Raw genomic sequence first — 15,545 nt, 5'->3', positions numbered from 1 at the left:
ACAAAAAATCCCCATTATCTGGACATTATCTCTGTCATTTATCATCTTCAGAGACAGACTAGAAAATACATAAACTCAAGATGAAAAAATTTTTTCAAACTTTATACACCCCTCGGATGCATAAAATTGATCCTTTCATATATAAAGCTACGTATTTTATGTTCAAAAGCAATAAAGAGTGCTAAGATTTCCACCTCAGCAAATATTACAATAATATATCGTAACAATAATCAATTTAATTAATATCTTTCTTTTAATTTCTCTTTACCTGCTGACATTCTGCAACTCCACTGAGTGTTCCACTGACATCACACTGACATTCTGCACAGATGAAAAAAAAAAAAAAGACACCTGCATTTCATCTTTTCATGATACTTTACAGGGAAAAACCCCACCACCCAGAAACTGCAATTTTGAGTCAATGTGCCACAAAGTTGATTTTATTCTGCAATTAAAGGTTCAGAACAGCAGACTGGTATGAGGTGAGAAGAAAGTGAGAAGGAGAAAGAATGAGGACTTCTTAGTATGTGTGGTTTACTGGTACGTTTTAAAGTTATTTAACTTGTATTTGACAAAAAACAGTATTGATTTTGAATTTACAATTGTTTTCTTTCTTAGAAACATTCAGACAGTTGATACAAAACAGTGTCTTCCAGTCTGACTGGCAACCTTCTTTTCTGCAATGCCACTCTGGGACCAAATCAACTCTCCATATGAAACAGAAATGGAGAAAATAGTGCAGGGAGGAACTATGCTGAGCCAGAAGTCTGGAGAAACCCAGCATCGACTCTGTGACTGAAAGTAGAGAATTACATGGAAAACGCAGTTCATAATATTTGAGGAGTTGCTAAGTATTTAGAGATCTAAAGTAAAAAATGTAATGATACTATTATCAGTCTAAAGCTACTCATCCTAAGTGGCTATTGTGGTGGAATCTGTTCCAAAGGAAACAGTTGGAGAGTACTTTAAAGATTTTTAAAGATTTTTTTTTTATCTTTACCCTTTTTAATCTTCATTAATTATTATTATATGCCTTAAAAACACACTCTCCCTGTTGGAAAACATGGACAATCACAGCTTATTATACAGATATAAACCATGACAGATCTGTCACACCCTGAGGCCACAAGAAGGCTTTACACTCCAAGCTAGGATATAACAAAGTGAAAAAGCACTTTTTTCCCCTCAAAACAATGAGCCAAATTCTGGTTTCAGGATTACAGGTAAAAATCCTGTCTTGCCCCAGTAGATCTGCCATAGGGCCCTATGAAGTAAACATCATTGGAACTTCAGAGCACACCCTGCTTCAGCACTAGGCAAACACCCAGGAAACTATGGCCTGGTTTCTGAAAATAACTGCTGGTATCATGGGTTTACAATTAAGCTGTATGAGAAACATGCTGTTAACAAGAGTTGTGGAAGTCACAAAGAGCACCACAGACAGTGTCAGAGAACAAAGATGACTACATTTCATAAGCCAAAGAGATATGCCATGAAGCCATACCTGTACATCCCTCAGGGTTTTCTTTGGCCAGGTTCCAGTACAAGGGTTTGCATTTACTGCAGGTAGGACCTTCAACATGCTGGAGACATTCACAATATCCCTAACAACAGAAAGGGTTTGGCTGCTCCATAAAATAACTTACTGATCTTTACTACTAAGTAAAACCTAACATTGTTAAGAGCTCATGCAGTTTACTGACTTTTACAGATCCATGGATCTCAGGCTGATTCAGACATCTTAGATTTTTCTGTCTCATACTATCAGCAAAGGATTGTTTCACCCTGCGTATTTTTTATGTATCTAATTTATTCTAAGGGTCCCAAAGGACGTACTTTCCAATTCTTTTATAGCCTTATTAGAAGTGCTCTAAAGTATTAACTGGTTCGTACAAAGAATAAACCCCAGTATTTCCTTAAAAACACTAATTCATTTTCATATTTAATATTTTCTTTATTGGTGGAAGACACCATCTCAAGACACTATTAAGACACCAATAATAACCACCATCACATTAATAACAACAATAGTGGAATGGCAACAAAGATGCAATGATTTTTCAAGAATAATTTGATGCTGAAAGGCCTGTTGCAACCCAGACCCAGAAGGTCTTTGAGACATGCACAGGCTTATATCTTCATGCATATGTTAGTGTTAAGAGTACACCAAAAAGATATAAACAGATTGCATATCCTATATATAAAAGATAAAAAACCCCCATCCTTGACAAGGTTTTGCACTGGTATGATCAAAAAGCAAAACACAAAGTTTATTTCTACTCCTACTCTTCAAACAAGCTCCTGCAATTCTTTTAGAGCCTAAGAGCAGGCTTCAGGGCTTGAGTAATGAGCTGGATGTGTTCAGCAAAGACACATGAATGACTAACATACACTGTTAGCTGCTGAGGCAGAATACTTACAAAGTGAGAACCAATGCTACCTGCAGGGTCACACTCGCTGTTGACACCTTTATAAAACAAACACATTGAAAGATCTTTTGAAAACAGAGGCTGTGGAATGTCGTAGTGCAGAAGCACAATGTAGCCGGTGTGAGCTTGAAAGGGCTTTTTAATACAGTTATCTTGGAGAGACTCAAATACTTTAAACTCCAAGACAGCAGAAGCTTTTAACAATGATTTTTAAACGTCTATTTAGCCTGATTTTGGGTTTGTATGCAAAGCATTCACTTAGAAAAATAGAGCATTAACCTATGGAACTGACAGATATTTTCTTAAAGTTCCTGTGTCATCAAAATGGCAATCTTTTAACTGGAAATATATTTGAGAAGATTTATTTTCTTTGGTGTTGCAGAAATAGGAAGGAAAACCCCAGCAGAAGTAGGGAAGGCTTTTACTCACGCAAGCAGTTGGGATAGGTGTGATATCCTGGAGCACACTGGTCACACCTCAGCCCAGCATAGTTACTACGGCATGGACACTGCCCTCCAGGACCACAGGTATTCCCCAGTGAGCCAATACCATCACAATTGCATGCTGCACAGAGGGGAAAAAAAACAGATGCATGTCTAAATCTAGAATTTGCCAAAAAACTTACCTTTGAATGTAAATCAATCATTTATGTTCAGAAAACCAGGCAAACCATAATTTCACCAGCAAAAATAAATATCCCAGAACAGTTATTCTGCAATTGTGTCCTCAACCACTGATAATCTTGGTTCTTGCAGTTCTGTAACTCACAGCTGAGAGATCTGCTTTGATGCCTTGCAAAACACATGTAAGGGACATAAATCCATCATACATTTGGGAGGAATGTCACATGACAGAAATACTGGAAAAAAATCTTTAAAAAATATATTCAGAGCATGCTGACAACTGTAACAGCGAACTTCTCATGGAGTTATCACTATTTTGGGCTAACAACTAAAGACAAGACCTGCTATTTCCTTGAGATGATGCTGCAATGTTTCACAGGGTCACACCTCACAGGTACAGGAATGGGACCCCATCTGGGCATCCCAGCTGTCCCAGGTACAAGATGAAGTGCTGCAGTTAACCACTTGGATGTTATGCCTGCCAGAAATGGCTGGCTGACAGAAATACAAGGCAAACATTGTCTTCTGCTACATGTTCATGTTTCTGGTTCCCCCTTTTGGTTCCTCTTTCTGCTGCAGTCAAAGACATCCGACTTTGCTGTGTTTACTTTAAAGATGCTTGGAAAGACACAGGGCTTGCTAGGAAGTCAGTGTAAGAGAAATATAAACACTGAAGCTTCCAAGAATAATACCTACACTAGAGAGCTTCACCATTTGACTACCATATAGCATTCTCTCCTAATTTTAAGTATTAGTGTTTTGTTTAAAGGCTTTGTTTTGATATAATTTTATTTGAATAAAGCTTCTATTGAGTTCTACAAGTCACGACCAGAGAGATTAGTTCTAGTCACAGCAGCCCAAAACATATAAATCTCTCTTTTTTTTGAAGATGACAATTCCTTACAGGAATAGCAGGCTGGGCTGCTCACTTTCCCCCACAGCTTGCAGCACGCTGTGTTAACTTATGTTTAAACCCATGGCAGCTCATTTTAACTGAACAAACTGTGAACTGCAGCAGTTCTGAGTAATCTGACTGACTGTGTTTTCAACTATTTTTATCTGTCTTTCACAATTTGTTTTTGCATGCTCTTTTAAGCTTTTATGTCTCTTTTCAGCTTTTGGTGTTCAAAGATCAAACATATTCAATACAGGTTTGATTTGCTTTAAGGTCGCTACTTGATTTTGCTCTAGGAAAAAAAAGGTTATTTTAAAACCACTGAACAGTGTGTACCAATGCAGAATCCTGATTTTATGTTTTTAATTAAAAATGTTCATCTATTCCAGACCATAAAACCCACAATCAAATGGTGTTTCCATATTCCACCCATTGTGTTTGGTAACACAACACAGCCCATCTTTGCAAGGTGCCACAGTTTAACTCCAGCTGGCAAATAGGTACACACAGCCACTTACATGCCATCCATGGGATAGGGAGAAGATGGGGAAAAAAGGTAAAACATAGCACTGTACACAGTCCTAGGAATAAAATTAACTCTACCCCAGCTGAAACGAGGGCACAAGGGCATAAAGAATTCTGCTGTCTCTTTATAGGAGATAAACAACTGTATAAGCTCAAAGGAAGAAGACTGACATAGTCAACAGCCAAAAATAACAAGAGAGAAGAAAGCAAATCATAATTTTATACATAAACCTTGTTAATCAAAAAGGAAAGCGCATACCAGAACTCTGCAATATTCTATATTCCTTCTCAATGGAAAAATCACTAAAGATTAAGGGCCCTCTCTCTCATTCACTTTAAAGGCAGACAAAACTTAGGGCCAAGTAGGATGTGATGGGAGTCTTCGTACACACACAAGACCCTTATGATACTCAGAAGTTATACTCCATTAATTTCCTTGTCTTGTAAAAAAGCAGGCTAGTCCTTGGTGGGAAACTCCATAGAGATCTTTCATGTTTCACGCCTACATGGACATAGGTTGGGTTAGCTCCTGTCAGATGATCTTAAAACGAGTGAGAAACCACCATGAAGGGCAAAATAAGAGCTTCAGATTTTCAGAACAAACTTTGGTACCAAACAAGGTCCCAAAGACTCTCTGCAAAAGCAGACCAGTGCTTCACAGTTCTGCTATGCTGGTTCCTCAGCAGTCAAGCGTGCCCTGTTGCTGTGGGCCTCCATGTGAAAACAGCTCTCAAATGCTTTGGTTATTAGTAAGACAGTTGTGCTGACTGAGAGTACCTCAAACAGTCTGACTATGAGGGTAAAAAGAGGCCTGAAATTGGAGAATTAAAATATATGAGGATTTCACTGTAAAGCACAAGAGGGAGTTTCCGATTTACTGCTGTGAACAGTAAATGGGCAACTCTGGCTGCTGTCCTGGAAAGCACTGCTGTCTTCCTTTTCAGGGCCCTGTTTGATGCTGTACATGCAATCAGCAGCCTTACCTTGACAGGCAGGGAATGAGTGGTGGCCAGGCTGGCAGCTGTCACACTGAAGTCCAGCCACCCCTGAGCGGCAAAGACACCTCCCGAGAAAATCACAGACTTCGGGCTGGGTACCCATCAAGTTACATTCACACACTGCCAATGAGAAAAGATATTTCAGAGGCAGACTCTGTACAGGCTCTCTTCTTTTATCTTTCTTGAAATAATACATTGAAGAAAAAGAGCAGTAAAAGCAACTCCCTGCTCCCTGATGCTCAACAGTATGACAATTTTCCCACCAGATTTATATGGATTCATAACAGCTTTTATTGATTGCTCACGTCTGTAACAATTCAGGAACAAGGAAAAAATTAATGAAAGAGCAAGGAAGCTGGCTCAAAGTTCAATTATCAGTGTCAAAGCACTACACTTGGCCTGGCCCCACTGAGAGTCTGATTTATCAATTCCAAGTGGTTTGCCAACTATTGAGAGTAGTTCCATCACTTCTGGGACTGAAGCAAAAAATTCATGGTTTAGATTTATAGTCTCAGGTGGGAGTGGTCAATAAATAGCCTAAAAAGACAGTATAGAGACAGCTATTAAAGTTCAAAACCAGTCAGTTTTATAGTATTGATTAGATAGGGTAGCTTTGTGCATCAAAGTGAGGTTGCAAACTCATATTAAGTACGTTTTTTTAAAAAAAACTCCAAGGATATGTAACAGAAATATTTCCAAATTTATTCTAAGTTTAATCAATGTTACTAAATCCAAACACAAACTAGAGTCTGGCAGCTGCATCAAACAGCAGACAGCAACCAAGGAAACAGGGAAATTTTTAGATCAAAATCTCCCCTCATCACATTATTCTTCTTTGACTTTTGTGAGTTGTGGGAGAGCCTGTTATGAATACATCTCCATGGCAAAATAACTTCATCCTTCAGTATAAAACTTGGTGTTTTGGATATGATTGCCAAAAGGGAATGCTTGGCTTACCCTGGCAGAAGGGGTACTGAAAATAGCCAGCTGCACAGGTATCACAGGAAAAACCTCCAAATCCCGTTCGACATCTGCACTGCCCAGTACTTCCATCGCAGTCACTGCCCAGCACTCCTGCACCATGGCACTGGCACGCTGAAGAGCACATTTGTAAAGAAAACATTTGCAGTATTATGATCTTAAAGTTCTTATTTCCCTTGGAAGGCAAAGGTTGGCATTTATCCTGGAGCAAAGGCTCCAAGTGTCAAAGAAACTACGCCACTTACGCAGACACTGGGGGCCAAAATATCCTGGTCTGCAGCCTCCTTCTAGTTAAAACAGGAAAGGAAAAGAAAAAAACCAAAGTGAGTGCATATAATCCCAGAATTCCTTGTAATTTTGCAGAGAAAAATAGATCAGTACTTAGTAAATATTACTCTTGAACAAAAATACCCGATTTGTCTCAGTCTTACATGCAAGACCTCATTCAAAAAACCACAATTTGTAATTGTGTTCAGTCTGACAGCAAAAATTTACAACTTCTACTAAAACTTCCACTTAGGAGCAGCTGCCTTTCTTATGTCTTCAAATTCAGATGCTGCTCACTGAAATGGTAAAGAGCTCAAGATCTGTTTTCTCCTGTTATATTTATTCACTTTCCTTTGGATTTTTTTTCTTCTTCCTTTTACAAATTCATGAGAAAAGGGGATACACAACAGAGAATGCCCAGAGGCCAACCAGGGCAATTATTTTGGATGCCGTACCAAGGTGAAGTGCATTATACGTATGCAAGTGATTAAGTGCTAGTTGTGATGGTCTACATTGCACAAAATGATAATATAGGCTAAAAAACATAAGCCCACCAAGGGAATCATTGTATGGATTTCAGGCAGCTTTTCAGAGGGCTAAACAAGAAATACGAAGCTTTCTTAGAAATCAAAGTCCTTCGCTGCTAAGGGCAATGTCACATTTGCCAGGTGACAGAGGACAGTCCAGAGGGAGAGGCCAGCTAGCCTCAAGAAAGAGATTTACACCACAAAGCAGTGGTTGTCATGTCAGAAAGTTGTACATGTCAGAAACTCTTGATGGATCTGTTCTTAAGTGCACCAAACAAGATGGTCAGCTCCTCCTGCAGATGTTTGCCAGAGGCTCGCCAAAGTTATTTGGATCCATAATTCCTCTGGAGTCAGCCCACCTAACTGTTTGGTATAAACATGACAGTATGATGAACTTCTGGCAAGAACAAAGGTTCTCTTGAAAGATAAATACAAACAGAGGCAAAATTATTACCTAAAAATCTACTTAATCATTCTATTATTCTACAAAAGAGCAAGCACCACTGAAACAGTAAAAAATAGCAACATGGGGAAAAACAGTGAAATAGGGAAAAACCACTGAGAACTTGCCTATTATGTCACCAGCCACAGCATCACTTGGAACTGAAGAAGTAGAAGGATATACAGGAGTATCTTTAAAACAAAAGAAACAGCAAGGATCATTGGAAACAAACACATTAAATTCATTAAAAATCATGACAAACAATGAAGTTATCTACCATCAATACAGAGAGCATGATATTCACATGACTCTAGTAACCAACTTCAACTTACTTTTCTTTAGTTTTCTTAGAAAAGAGGTAAGAGACATTGCACTTTTGATTTCCAATTCAGATATAAGGTTCCCTTCCCAAAAATGTAGTAGGAAAGGCCAGACATCATTTGGAAATGACACCAGGTTGCTTTCATGCTCCTTATCCTTTTGTACAGAAAGCTTTCTTACACAAGACAGCATTGGGAAAATTACCTAAGGATTTTTTGTATTTATTTCACATTTCCTGCTTCCAGCTGAAGGTCCATCTCCTCCTATGTGGCATTACCACCTGCTACATGAACTGCCATAATTTATGACATGTACATCTTACGAGCTTTTATTTGAGAGTCCTCCAGATTGTCTTTTCCATTCTTGAATTTTCTGGCATTGAGATAGGATCCAAACTCAGTGAGCTACACGCATCAGTGGGACTCAGATCAATGTCCACCTGAGCTTAACTAATTTAAAAATGCCAGATTTCAATCAAGAACATTTATGAGATGTGATAATCTAGAATGCAGTGTACAGACAATATTCTATCATAGCCATTGAATTCAAACAACATTCAATTTTCACAGGGTTTATTTTTTCCCTTGTTTTGCATTGTTTTCCCTACTCTTGTGTTTCTATTTGGTACCTCTCTTCTAGTGAGACCTCAGATCTTGTCCCACCTCAACCTTTTGTTTTTATCAGCTATCAAACACATGTCTTTTTCCTGAAGGCACAAAACACCCCACTGATGCATTTCTGCAATCCTTTCATGGAGTTGGAAGCCTTTATGCAGCAATCCTGATGCTATGTTTTCTGCTCAGTTATTCTGTATGTAATTTTTTATGGGAAATGCACTGTTCATCAGAGGCGGAAGTTCCAAATCCTAGGAGGTGTCAAGGAGAACATATACCCTTTTTCTCCCCTCTCAGTCATTACAGTCATGTTCTACTTCTCTGTGCAGGTGGTCTTTATCCCTAAAAATCTTGACACATATTTAAACAATTTGTCCAGGGCTTTAGGACTGGAGTTCACAACTCACTGAGTTCACAGCTCACTCATCAGGCTGTAAACCTGATGTCTCAAATTATTTCAGAATTGTGAGAACACAGCACATTCTCTGTTTTTCAAGTCACTATCATTTTGTTAAATAGCCCAACTCTTTTCAGTATTGTAACAACTGATTTATCAGAACACATAAACATGAGAAGCTGAAATACCACATGTTTATAAACCAAGTCAAGAGCAATGAAAACCATTAATTCTTTAATCACATTTAAAATACAGAAAAAGAGGCAATTTTACTTGTATACTTACAGACACAAAATGGATAACCATAGAAGCCATCAGCACAGCGTTCACAGTGGTCTCCCTGGAAATTCTGCTTACAGAAGCAGCGGCCAGAGCCTTCCTCACAGCCATCTGCATGCTCCAAGTTACAACTGCAGGCTAAGTAAAAGTACCAGCAATTAGGCACTCTTTGGAAAATAATCAATTTGCCTCTTACAGTAGTGCACAATGGCATTGTAACAACAAATCTGCCGATGTGAATGACTCATTATTTAAAGAGTTAACGTTTCCCAAGTACTTACATACCACCAATACATCCCTTAAAAGCAAAGCTCGTGTTATTTTCTTAGACCGTTTAGGAGTTTTTAATTCCAAAAGATGCATGCTGTTCCTCCACAGCAATTTTTCTGCAGCAGCCACTCATCTCTCTCCATGGTCTAGGCTAAGCACAACTCTATTCACTTTCATTTACACACTACATGCAACACTATGACCACAGCTCTGCTGACTTCCCACTCCTTTCAATCCCCAAGCACAACTTAACTGTAGTTTCCTCCTGCCTGTCATATGGCTCCTTCAGCCTTTTTGTAATCAAACACCTTCCTTTTTACCTATACTCAATTCTTTTTCAAATGTTGTATTAGAAATTACCCAATTGCATCACTTATTAGTTGATGGGCTCAGCACTGCACAAGATCAGAGTAGTGATCCTTATGACCTTTTGAGCGATAGAATAACATTTCCAAGTGACTAAGGTTCAAAGGATAGCTCACATGTACATCGGAGGGCTAAGAGAAACAAGATCACGAGAACAGGAGATGAGAATGGCTTCCCAGGGGTCCTGAGATCCTCCTCACTGTGGGGTGTGTAGCAGCATCCCATTTTTCCATGCTCCTATCTCTTCCATACCCTTTTATGGCCTATTTTCTATCTTTCTGCTGTTCTCAATATGCTCATATAACACAGAAGTTGAGAAGAATATAATTTAAAAGGCTTAAAGCAATATATAGAATAAAGAAATTCATTTGTAGCTCTTCTACAATACCTTTTGCCCACCCTTTCATTTCTTCTTCCACAAAGACACATCCTTTGCCTTGATTACAGCCCAAACCCCTGAAGCCACCAGGAGAAACAACTCCATAGAAAAGGACTCACGTATGCAACCATCAGGAGCCCACACTGGAACGCCGTAAGGACGATAGTAACCCTTTGCACACTTCTCACAGTTAATCCCAGCCGTATTATGCTGCACAAAATAAAATCAAAGGATAGTACAAGATAAAGAGAGGAACCTGGAAACAATAACATCCTTTACACTGTTTCTGTACACAGCTAAGAAGTGGAAAAAACTGAACACGACTGCAATAAAGAGTCAATCATGTGGTGTTCTTAAACCACCTGTTCTCTACAGGTTCTGAATCATGGTAGTCTCACATAAAGCAGCTGTACTTTTTCTTTAAAGCACTATAAACCCCTCATCCCATTAAAAAGAACCTTTGGGAAAACATCTCCTTATATCACAAAATATCTCTTTTTAGGTTACTTTCTTATTGCCATGTATATATTGTTCAAGAAACTGCAACACTAATTTTTTCTTATACTACATATTAATTTTTTGAATATTCCTGAAGATCAGCAATACCAGAAGAAACCAAAACCTGAACAGTCCAGCCCGTGAAAAATAGATTTTCCACTCGAAAAGTGTTTGTCTCTATAAATACATGGTTTAGGCACACCAGAAAAAAAAAAAATCCTAAGCAATTTGAACTAGAGCAGTGATGGCAAGTACAAGTTGAGTAAATCAGGGTCATGAGGCACCCTGATGAGCTCACAGACACGAGCGCCAGCGAACCAGAGCAGGAAGCTCTGCCCTGGAGCAACCAAAGTTTTTCTCCCAGCTCCCACTCCCTGTTTAGTTCCTCCTTAGGGAGTGTTGCAACTCAGGGCTGAGCAGGCACACAGCATTTCCTGGCTGGACTGGTGAGCAGTTCATGAGCAGGGCACTCAGGACTCTGCATGTTCTTCACCTCTGCTCACTCCAGTGGCAAATCAGTGGCCCCAGCCCAGAGAGCTCAGGAAGATGCCAGAAGGACAATGCAGCAGGGTGCAAGTAATCCAGAAGTTGTTTTGAATGTATGAGAGACAAGCAAACAAGACAAATAGCAGAATTACAGTCCTGGGCTTCTGAAAAGCAGATTTGTCCTTGCTCAGAGAGCTGCTTGACAAGATCCTGTGTGAAAATGTCCTGGATGGGAAAGGGAACCCATGAGTTGACTCTCATGGACAGCCACCTTAGAACCAGAAGAGTTTTTTCCAACATGCAAGCATGGCAGAAGGCCAGCACAGATAAACATAGAGTTCCTGAGTGATCTCAAACTCAAAAAGAAAGTGCAAGGAAGGTAGAAGCAGGGCAGGCTACTTGGTGGCAACACAAAGATATTCCCCAAATATATAATCGTAGAATTCAGAAAGCCAAAACTCAGCGGAGTTAAAACTAGCAAGGAAGGTGAAGTGCAAAAAGAAAGATTCCAAGAGTAGAGGAGGAGCAAAAGAAAAGCTAACGGGGATAGGGGCTCATTGCTCAGTGGCAAAGGAGATCCAGTTAACAAATTTAGAACACACAAAGGACAGGAAGGTGATGGGACATATCCAGCATAATTTACCCAGGCCAAATATCCCCAAATCAACCTCATGGACTTCTGTGATACAACAACAGATGCTGTGGGCAGACTCATGCAGATAGTGAGGGACTGAAGCACATGACATCCAAGAAGATGGTTGGGTTTCTTCAGCATTAAGAAGAGACAGGTGAATTTATTGCTACCTACAACTACCAGATCAGAGAATACAGAGGGGATGGACCCAGACTCCTGTCAGAGGTGCACAGAAAAAGGATGAGAGGCAACAGGCACAGATTGGAACGAGGAAAATTTCAATTAGATGTTAGGGACAAAATAGGTCATGCAGGCAGTCAAACACTGAAACAGGCTGCCATGAGTAGCTGTGGCATTCCAATCTTTGGAAGTGTTCAAAGCTTGGAAGAACGAGTTCCTGAGCAACCTGATCTAATCAGACCTACTCTGGGTAGGATTATGTGGTTTCCAGAGCTCCTCTGTCATCATACTCTAAAGAAACTGATTTTATCTTTTTGTGCAACACTTCATTTATATCACTTCTGCATTCAGGCATCCATTCCTAAAACTTTGCTTTCCCCTGACACAAACTAAAATTCATGCCTTTTGTCAATGAAAATTAAAGGAAAAATAAAGAAAGCTATAATTGGATTTAAACTCATTTACTCCAAATTCATTTCTACAAAATTAATTACAAACAATTCATATCAGTCACATAACTAGGATTTGTAGATTTAGACTAATTTTGCTATTTTCTATATTTGAAGTAGTATTAAAAGAAATGTTCTTTCATGAACAAAGAGCTGATAGAAAGGACCAACATGGTAAATCTTACTAGACTGTATGAACAAAGTTCTGCACAGAAATGTCAATAGGAAGACAAAGAACATTTCTTCTACTCATGCGGGTAAAAATAATGCTACTCTCTTCTGACTGCCTTTTGGACAATATCTGATTATATTGTGGGAAGAATATGGAAAATATAATCTATACTGGATGTTTGCCTTTTTTGTAGCTTGAATACAGCTATATTTTAAAATGCACAACATGGTAATACATGAATCACAATGCATAGATTTCACAGGAAACAGAACTGATTATAATTTTCCTGCAATGCAAAATTCTGGTCAGCTGCTTGTCATACATCAGATGACTTGACAACAAAAGGAAGACAGATTTCCAAGTAAGTTTCCAAGATTTATTTAACCCCCAAGATCACTGAACCAATGAATGACTCAGGTTGTAAGGGACCTCAGGAGGTCAAGTAGTTCACTCAGTCCCACAGAGATAAGGCCAAGATTAGATCTTTATCAGAGTCTTATTTGATCTTTCCTCATAGTCATTGCCAGAGCAGAACAAAGTCAGAATGAAAGAAATTCTTGTTCTTTCCAAGAACGTGTTATCTATTTATGACAGACACAGTGTAAAGGCTCCGATTCCAAATTTACAACTTTTGATTCAATCCAATGGAGCCTCTGAGACAGTTATGGAGATCATCCACTCAGTTTGCAGGGGAAACTGACGGAATGAACTTGGTTGGTGTCAAAGCAGAAGGTGCCTGATGGCCATTTTCCCCTGCCTAAGGCATCTTTCCTCAGCACAAAAGACAGAACCAACTCTTCTCATGTTAGCACAGCACAAGCTCAAAAGCCAACTATCACAAGCTGCAATTGGGGAAATTCCTGCTAAACAGGAGTGTGATTAAGTGCTGTTAAAGATTACCCAGAGTGTGTGTAAAGTGCATCCTCCGAAATTTGCAGACTTCAACTGCATGTTTCCCAGCGCAACTGGATATCATTTTGCATCCAGCCTTGGTTTGAGTGGAGCACTATCCAAAAGGAATCCAGAAGGCTCTTCCACGCTTCTGTGCTTTACCAATATCTATAACTTTCCATCTTGGTATAGTCTAGATCCTCCTTTATTTTTGCTGATGAGAGAGTCCTCTGTGTTTTGCTGAAGTAAGGAACCAGCTGGCTTGAGCTGGCATTTTATTTGGTTAATTTTACTTCCTTCTCTTAAGGAGGGAAATGGTAGACTTTGTAACAAAAGGAAAGGAAATTTTTATAGCTGACCAAATTGTTTGCTTTGATTGTGTGGTTTTATTTTGATCCCACAGGACAGAGCATAAATACAATTTTTATGTGTCTTTCACACATTACCAAGCAATGTTGAACAAGGTAGATTATTTTCATGCACCTTTTTCCACACTTGGAGTACAAGTAGAAACACCATCAGGAAAATGGGCCTATCTGGACTGGTCAGACCCAAAACTACTGGTGTGAACATTTTTTTTAAACTGATCAAAATGACCTTTTTACCTGGCAGTTAATGCAGACTCCTCCACCTTCATAATGCCCATGGATGTTTAAGCTTGCTCGATGCCGATCAACGTCAGCATCATAGTAGCAATCAGTGGCATGTCCATGGCAATTGCAGGCTGAAAAAGTAATGTTCCAAGTCAGCTTTCTTTGTAATGCTGGAATTTAGCAATCTCCAGCACTTACCTCCAGTAGAGGTGTAAAAGTAGATTAGATTTTTTTTAAATGTGTACATACACTGAGGCATGCTGGATTTTCATACCAGAAACATAGTACAATAATGTGGACATGAAGAAAACGTGCAGCTAGTCTTACTAGAGAAGGCAACAGTTGTACTATCTCAAAACTATATAGTTATGCATAAATGCAGAACTAGGAAGCTCCAGAAGAATGACCACAGCGTTTTTTTTTAAATTATCGAAAACATACTCAAATGTTTATTTTGGCATGTCTCAAAAACACATCTGGACTGATGCTATGTGCACTAAACTTTTATTTAAAATTAACAATTATAGATAAGATACATTCAAATAAAAATACCTACACCAAAGAACTCTCACATTCAGCTGTAGCTACAGATGTATCTGCAAACTTGGCTATAATTCTGTGTAGAAACCAACTGTAACAACAAACAGAATAAATCAAAGGGCCATAAATTCATTCAATGTCCTCATTTTCTGATTTGATCTTTCTTCTTGGCTAGAGAGGCAAATGGGAATATTTTTGAAAGAATGCAGGTAGGAAAAACAGGCTTCCCTAAGCATCTGGGTGCTAACTGATCTTTTAATTAGAGGAACTTACTTTCCCAGGAAATTCCTGAAGTTATGACTTGATAAAGCTATTACTTCATGTTCAGGGAAACCCTCCCTTCATTGGGACCAGGGGACACAATACCCTGGAAGACAATGGGTTACAGAAGCTAAAGGCTCTGCCCCTTCTTCAGGATGAGGGAAGCGTGAGGGAGGCAATCCTTCCAAACTCTATTCCAAGTTCCTGGCACAACTGGGAGCATAACTCGGGGACAACAGATTTTCTGTGTCTTACTACATAATCATACAGACAAGAGAAGAGAAACTGGATCATTCTCTGCATTCTCTGTCTGTCTTTTTATCGGAAGAGTTGTGGATTAGGAAGACTTTTCCTAGAAATTACCAACCACACAGCTGAGGAGGTGCCATCAGGCTCCCTTAAGGTCTGCTGACAAGAACTGGACAGGGTTCAAGACTGGCTTCCCTAGCCAGAAAGTAACACCCTATGAATACCTTCGGGTTTTCTTACTCATAAAATTCTTCAAGAAAATCAAATATTACACAAATG

The 15,545-nt window shown here is 39.2% G+C and overlaps 1 protein-coding gene across 1 annotated transcript in view; it reads right to left on the bottom strand.

Annotated features, from left to right (window-relative positions):
* The window catches only part of LAMA3 (laminin subunit alpha 3), a 105,350-nt gene that overhangs the window by 65,956 nt on the left and 23,849 nt on the right, over positions 1–15,545 (bottom strand). The window contains exons 8-18 of the mRNA XM_059477475.1: positions 14,229–14,347; positions 10,433–10,523; positions 9,305–9,436; positions 7,816–7,878; positions 6,697–6,738; positions 6,428–6,565; positions 5,456–5,590; positions 2,859–2,993; positions 2,421–2,467; positions 1,505–1,604; positions 269–321 (exon numbers count right to left, since the gene is read on the bottom strand). Of these exons, the coding sequence (XP_059333458.1) occupies positions 269–321; positions 1,505–1,604; positions 2,421–2,467; positions 2,859–2,993; positions 5,456–5,590; positions 6,428–6,565; positions 6,697–6,738; positions 7,816–7,878; positions 9,305–9,436; positions 10,433–10,523; positions 14,229–14,347 (1,055 nt within the window). The remainder of the gene's footprint in view (positions 1–268; positions 322–1,504; positions 1,605–2,420; positions 2,468–2,858; positions 2,994–5,455; positions 5,591–6,427; positions 6,566–6,696; positions 6,739–7,815; positions 7,879–9,304; positions 9,437–10,432; positions 10,524–14,228; positions 14,348–15,545) is intronic.

The sequence above is a fragment of the Ammospiza nelsoni genome, chromosome 1, assembly GCF_027579445.1.
Source record: "Ammospiza nelsoni isolate bAmmNel1 chromosome 1, bAmmNel1.pri, whole genome shotgun sequence".
Taxonomy (NCBI): Eukaryota; Metazoa; Chordata; class Aves; order Passeriformes; family Passerellidae; genus Ammospiza; species Ammospiza nelsoni.
This window is presented reverse-complemented; position numbering and strand designations above follow the sequence as displayed.